General features: G+C 40.6%; 1 protein-coding gene across 1 annotated transcript in view; it reads right to left on the reverse strand.

Moving 5' to 3' along the window:
- Window positions 1-7532, reverse strand: part of UGGT1 (UDP-glucose glycoprotein glucosyltransferase 1) — a 40604-nt gene extending 33072 nt beyond the window's left edge. The window contains exons 1-6 of the mRNA XM_014870337.2: window positions 7472-7532; window positions 4873-5008; window positions 3080-3162; window positions 2426-2556; window positions 1474-1586; window positions 80-254 (exon numbers count right to left, since the gene is read on the reverse strand). Coding sequence (XP_014725823.1) covers window positions 80-254; window positions 1474-1586; window positions 2426-2556; window positions 3080-3162; window positions 4873-4997 — 627 coding nt within the window. The 5' untranslated portion in view covers window positions 4998-5008; window positions 7472-7532. The remainder of the gene's footprint in view (window positions 1-79; window positions 255-1473; window positions 1587-2425; window positions 2557-3079; window positions 3163-4872; window positions 5009-7471) is intronic.
- Between the last annotated feature and the right edge of the window lie 42 nt (window positions 7533-7574).

Consider the following 7574-nt stretch of genomic DNA (forward strand, 5'->3'; position numbering starts at 1 on the left):
TGGGTAAGTTTTCTTTTTGCAAACCAAGGCCAGTTACTAGATTTCAAAACCCTCTGTTCCAATGCACAAATATACTCACAGCAATGTAGTGTCTGAGCACATAAGTGATTTCTCCTGCCTCAGCCTTTGAAACAAGGCTCCTGTGGTGTCTGTAGAACTCCTCTGAGCCAATCTCTGCATAAAGTATGACCACAGGACTTTCAGGATTTGATGCTGGGTATTTGTGGTCCCCCTTGAACAAAAATGGCTTTGGCCTAAGAGGAAACAGTGAAGAATGCCACAGTGTGAGTCACAGCATTTCCTCACTCAATGCAAGTTGCACTTTTTTTCCTGTTAAATAATTTTTTCACTGAATGCATACATCAAGTTATGCCCACATTTTATATCAAGGCTGGCAGCACTTGGTGCACATTGATAAAAACTTTGTGAAAAATGAACATACGAAAAGGAAACAAGTGACTAAAGTCATTTTGAATCTAATATGATCCTAATCTTTAAAATTAACAACTTCCCTGAGATTTCCAATTAACTTTCTCTCCCCATGGTGATTCATAAATTCTATATGAAAAATTAAAAAGGTTGATAGAACAGATGTGCTAAGGGCACAAATTCCTTTGAATCTGGTTCTTGGCTTAGTATACAAACAAGAAAGTGAGTGGGAAGTCTATTTTCAGCTTCTTTATTCACATTTTGTCTAAAGTGCAATGAAATACTTAAAATATTCCAAATAAGTCAGAAGAATAGCACATGAGCTATAGATGCCATATTGAACATTGACAAAAAACTCTTTATGCTTAACAGAACCAAGTTACCAAGTTTACAAAAATCACATTGAAAACAAGAACGTTTTCATATTATGAAAACAAACGAAATGTAAGGATTTGGGTTGGTTTTGGTTTGTTATTTGGTTGGGGTTTTTTTAATAAGTATTATATCTTATGCTTTCTTTTTCTTATTAGCAGCTACAATCAAGTTCTGTTCTTGCAGAGAAATCTGAATTTTAAATATATTATGTAGTAATGGTTTTCTTTGTCAATGCTGAGAAAACTATACAGAGAAAACAATACTGTGCGTGCTTTCAGCCATTCATGAAACAAAATTTATTACATTAACTCTCATTTTATTATGCAACCCAGCTCCTTCAATTTTCTCTATATACTGAAGGTTCTACACACTCCTGAGAATTCCTACTGTCCTTCAACGTTTCCAGCTATTTCCAGAATTTGCTTCCAAATTTTCCTGTGCACATTCCTTATCCTAGCAGAACTATCAAAGAGCAAGGGATAAGAAAACAATCATTGCAATCTGAATTAACACCAAATAACAGACTGTCACTCCTGTGCCAATAATGGGCAGGAGAAATCAACACTGAAGAGCACAGAAACAACGAGTTTATTACAACCTTTTCACAGCTCTAAGTCTAACAGGTTCCATTTTAAGAGCTAACCCAGTAATAGGAAATTAAGCAAATACCTGTCTGAAGCTGCCTGTAAAAGGTTTCCAAGAGAGTCAAATTCACATGTTTTCTCCCCATGTACAACAAAAAACAGGGTACAGCCCTCTGGTGGAGATTCATCTGCTGCTATCTGTATAAAATATTTATAATAATGTAGGTTTAATGTTTGCCCTTAGAACAAGTGAAAATTCTAACAGTGTAGCTGTGCAGCAAACAATATTTCCTTCACTCCAAACTAGTACTTCTTCCATGTTTGTAACATAATTTAAATGCAAGATGAAATTGCAAGATGGAGAATTAAACCTTAACTTATTTCTCAGCCCGTTACTATTAACTGTAAGGTTAGTTGCAGGTACAGAAAGCAAGGCTTGCAATTGTAGGGGTTTTGGTTGAGGGGATTTTTTTTTGTCTTAGACATCACAAACATCTGTATTTGTTAAATATCAAATGACAAAATGACTCCAGATAAACAAGGAAGATGTTTTACAGTATTATTTAAATAAAGCACATCCTAATGTGAGACAATTTGCAACGAATTATATTGTACCCCAAGATTAAAAAAGAAGAGAGAACACAATGAACTTTCATTTATGTTTCTAATCACTATATATATACATATATGGATTATTATCTTTAAATAAGTTCAGATGAGCAACAGGAACAACAGCAGCAACACAAGTACCAGTGGAGCCATAGAGATGGTCCTAATAAAAATCTTTGCACCAATTCTTAGTGCAGCAGGCACAAAAATATGCAAACATGTCCAAATGCCAATTCTTTAGTGTACTCTAGACAAAAATTCAGCACCTCATGAGATTTGTATATACATCCACTCTGTAGCTCAGGTGTACACAGCAGTTAATCAGTGCAGGGTTTTTTTGTACTCTCAATTGTTTCCTTCCACAGCTCCTTCCTTCCTGAGCCTTGGTAAAATGCTCTGCACATCACCTGAGCATTTCCTCTACTAACCTGTTGAAAAGCTTGAACTGCTGCAGAGTAAGAGCGTAAAGACAGGGAAAATTTCAACAAATTCTGCTGCAAAGGTGACAGAGTCTGGCAGGCCACTTTCAGCATTTCCTGGTAAGAAGAATAATCACTGCCTGCAAAATCAAAGTACAAGCTGTTATCTTTCCATCCCATAGTCTCATCTTAGTGTGATTTATACTAACAGAAGCCCATGACATTAATTCTGAGTGTGCACATGACCATTCCTCCTCCAATTTTATTACAGCCAATTCTACAGATGGATGAGAGTGAACTTCAACAGAGATCCAGGAGAGTCCACCTGAACAGATTCTTGAGGATGCAATCATGGGCAGGGGAAGAGGGAAGCAGTTAAGAGCTCCCATTTAATTTTGGCTGACAAATAGTAACAGAGAGAACAGGCATTTAAAATTTTTCATACTTCATGTTGAAAAAGAACCTGGCAAGCAAAATGTTTCAGATTCATCCACTACAGCTTTTGTCAAATGGATATCCAAAAGCCTTGAGCACATTACAGCAAAAAAATATGACTGAAATTAGTATTTTAAAAGTCAAATGAGGACTAACACAATGGAAGACAAAATACCGTGGTATATTTTTCAACCATCAGTCAGCATCAAGAAAAAGACAAAAACTTACCATCATGCTCAGCTCTCTTAATATTCTCACTGGCTTCAACAAAATTCCAGAATTTTTCTTGACCTTCTTCTGATAAAAATTCACTAGGTAAGAGGAGAACAGTGAGCTAGATCTACAAATTTTCTCTCAAGTTACAAATCTAATACCTTATAATGTTTTAAAGAAAGTCAGTATCTACCACCTATACCAGAAAACTGTGTAACTAGGAAAAGCTCCCCAGGATAACCAAAAAAGCAAACACACAGTACATGAAAGCAGTTTGTAAGGCACCTACTGATCCTTTAAATGCCACAACAGGCAGCAATGTCCATCCTGGAAGCTCTCCTCCCTAATACATTTCTTTGCTATCTCTCTTCTATGAGAAACACACATTTTTGTTTATTTTGCTGAAACAAACAGTAGATTACTGTAATTATGAGCTTTGATGGAGGTTTTCTGTTTGCTTGTTCTTAAACAAGCAAAAGGAGAAGCCACAGCTTCAAATCATGGTATAATTTCCATATAATTTGGTACATACACAAGGTTAGATAATGAAATTCATCCTCTAAACTTTGCTAACTACAAATACTGTATCATGTCCACATTTGTAACATACTTGCTATGCTAAAGGATGCTACAACAGAAGATTTGGAGCCCGCTCACTGTCACAGTAACTTGCGTGTTCCAATCCAAGGGATTGAATACCTGGGTAATAAATTGCAGTGCTGGGCCAAGTGCAGTGCCCAGCAGCAGTGATTTTACATTGCAGTGCTGCATCATGCTGCACTTCATCCCAGGTGAACAATCCTTCCCCACCCAAAGTCTTTGGATACAATGGATCGAGTCGTTGGCGGATTATTTTCATTATTTGTTTGCTGTTTCACACTCTCTCAGGTTGAGTTTTTACCCAGCAGTATCACAGTATCTAAATCCTGGCATTTAAAACCTGTGCTTTGCATTTTACTGCTTAAGGAATTTTCAGTCTTCAGCTTCTCCAGAGAAGGTTACAGAAAAGTAATTTCAAATAGGACACACCAGTCCTCTGAATGAAAGCCATGCTCATGAAACCCAGCAATGCTCAACTATTTTCATGTGAAACAATACACAGTAAAACAGACAGAACTCCACATTTGGTAATACCCTTAAGGGATACAAAATTAAGCACACAAGAACTTAAAATTCTTTAAGTCCTACAGACATCTCCAAACTAAAACATGACAAGATTAAGCAATGAGGAATTTCGAAAGTGCTAAGCAGACTGGCACTGAAAAGACAGCATTTCACTTTCTTTTTACACAACATCTTTTAAAAAAAAGTGTTCAATACCATCGAAGAAATGTTCCCAGGGTGACTTGCACAATTCTTAACAAAGCAATTGACTTTAATCAATGCAAAACTCACATGAACAAAGTTAAGCTTTACCAAGCTAAATACACACCAGCAGCAGACGTGTATCAAAACCTACAACACTGAAGTAAAATACACTCAGCTATGGAATCTTACAAGACCATGCTGAACTCCTCTCTCTAAGGCTTTGAGTAGAACTTCATGAGGCAAAAAATACCAACTATATAATTGTTTATGGTTATTAATGTTTGTTCTAATGCAAAATGAAATTTATCACACAAAAAAACCTACTACTGTCTCCTCTAAAATATTCCTCCCATCTCCCCATGCACAGCAGCGATCACGGTCCCATGTTATTACTGTTAGCAGTGACCAGAAACCAAAGTGCCACAAAACAAAGAGAACACTTTACTTTATCCTCTAAGCATATTCTGACTTGACTATGAAAAAAATCACAATGCACTTACCTTGTTTCAAGGAGTAAAGGAGTTGAAGACCACTTTGTAGTTAGAGAGGTTGTTACAGCCTTAGAATCTGCTTTTACAAGTGAAGAGCTGAACCAGATTCCAAGAACTGCAATAAGTATTCCCATTTTACAGAAGACTGAAAATGATGAAGGAAAGTTGTAAGTTTTGCATTGTCTCTTCTTACAAATACAGGATCTCAAATATATTGAGACCTATGTTAAGATTTTAAGATTGCATTTAATGCAATACATTAATGAGATGATCATCCTCTCACCTGGCCTTACAAAATCAGAAACTTGAAGAGAGGCAAGGAATTTACAAACTTACTCCTGAGATGCAATTAAACCTAGATCAATTCCAGTTTCCTCTGTGTTTATGATTTCAAATAAGCTTGCTTCTGTCCCAGGACACCAACACCACGGATTTCTTGCTTTAAGAGGTATTGCAAACTGCACACATTTCAGATTGGGTGGGAAAACAACCTGCTGTTCATTTTATGCAGGTAAAATAACACTTTGTGTTAGCACAGATCCAGCAGCTGTGCACTAACCAGAGTCAGATGAGCCAAGCAAGGATGAGGCTCCCCAGTCAGTCCTTTAGGATTTTTGGGGAATGAAGAAACAAGGATTTCCTGGCTGCACTAAGCACCGCCAAATTTAAAAGCTGAAAAAATGAATGAAATAATGCAGACTCAAATGATGCAACCTACTGTGAGAAATGAGGAAAAAAAAATTATGTCATTTCTTTATTGTCCTTTATTTTGTGTATTTTCAAGCTTTTGTATTCTCTGGCCTGCACAACAAAACAAAGACGAGTGGAATTTCCTTGCCCACAACTCTTAAGCTTAGAGAAGACCTGAATCCTTCTGTTGGCTTTCCATTAAAGTCTCCAAAAGTTCAAGCTTTTTCTGCCCCTCTCTGACTATAGTATATTTATATTTACTACATCCCCAATGTGCACTCAAGTGCTCTTTCATTTCTTTATCTTTTTTTCCCCTGGATAACTCCTTTTCTGTGTTGCCCCTGCACCTGAAATCAATTGTCCTACTGCAATTCTACATGTATCACACCCAACAACCTGCCAGGATCTGACATCTGTCTCTTTTTTATTACAATCTCAATAAAAAGAATAGGGTTATATATCTGTAGCTCTAAGCTACCTGTATATATACATAGACAAATTAACTGAATCCTACTCTCTAAAAGTTTACACCCCTCCAGGCAAATGTTTCCCAGCAATAACTCAGACATTGTTCTTACTCTGGGGATAAAACCAGAAATTCCTGCTGTGATCTCCAAAGAGCAGCTTGGTCAGCTGCACACGACATTTGCTTTATGCCACACCTGGGAAGCAGACAGATGGCATCACAGAATGGTCACAGCCATCACTCCCTGTGTGCACAGGGGGAAGCTCAGCCAATATTTGTGGAGTGAAACTTTGGCTTCTGCCAAGCGCAACAAAAAAAAAATTACAGTGCACAGCTCCTCACAGAGATGGGTCCTTCTTATTCTCTGCAAATCATACACTGGAGTTTGGGATAGGCAAATGAATATACTGAACAGCACTCTCATGACTAAAGCTCCTATGCTGCTCTCTTGTGCCTGCTTTCCCACTCTAGGAAAGACTGAAATAAAAGCTTTTTTTCTGTATGAAACAGGAAAGAGACCAAAGGACACATCTGTCACCTGACACATTTTAGCCAACTGAAAATCTACAGATCAGAAATATCTACAAGCCCTCAATAATTACAGCTATAAAACAAAGGAATTCTGGTATCTCAAAGAAAAATACACCATGGAAAAAGAGGCAAGAGGCACGGGAATGAATGTAAGTGACACAAGGAGATCCAGCTCCGTGCCAAGTAACAAAGTAAAACCCAATCTGAATTACGACACCGCAAAGCGGAATTTTCACGCCTCAGCTGTAAATCTTTTAACTCCTTATTTTTCTTCCAGTTACTCCGTTTAAAATACTCCTGGAAACTTGCACATCCAGCCTCGGGGAAAGGAATAAACCAGCCCACGTTTACAGCCAGTGCTCCCTGCCATGTCTTGCGAGGTCAGTCTGGTGGCAAGCGGGGGAAGGGCAAAGGCAAGCGAGCTGCTGCCGTGCCCGAGGGGCAAGTCCTGCTGCAGACACAGCGCTGGGGCAGCCGGACCGACACCGAGCACGGCAAAGATCGCTGACAGCAGCGAGCACCGAGCGCTCCGGGCGAGAGCGTCCTTTCAAAGGCTGCCGTGCTACGGGTGCTGAAACTGAACCATGGCGGTAATCGGTTAGCCCATGACTAGAAATCATCTCACTGAAGCGCTGAGCAGCCGCACGGCAGCTCCGGGCTCAAAGCACACATTCAGCCCGGCCCGTCAAGGCGTTAAAGGTGCGGGGCATTAAACCCGAGCACACACAGCCTCTGCCGCTCCCCGATCCCGCTGACCGACCGACCCCCGCGGGGCGCGGAGGCCGCTCGAGGGACCCCGCCGGTGTGCGGGCTCCCCTCCGCGGGGCCCGCCCCGGCCGCCCGCTGCCCCGGGCCCGCCCCTCCGCCGCCGCCGCTCCCTCACGGCCCCGCCGCGCGCGGCCCGGAACCGCGGTACCGCACCTGCGAGCGGCCGCGCGCCCGCCCGGCTCCCGCCGCCCTCGCCGCTTCCGCTTCCGCTCCGGGCGAGGGCGCGCGGCGCCGCGCAGTGACGGCGGGGCCCGGC

The sequence above is a fragment of the Sturnus vulgaris genome, chromosome 10 (assembly GCF_052056855.1).
Source record: "Sturnus vulgaris isolate bStuVul1 chromosome 10, bStuVul1.hap1, whole genome shotgun sequence".
Taxonomy (NCBI): Eukaryota; Metazoa; Chordata; class Aves; order Passeriformes; family Sturnidae; genus Sturnus; species Sturnus vulgaris.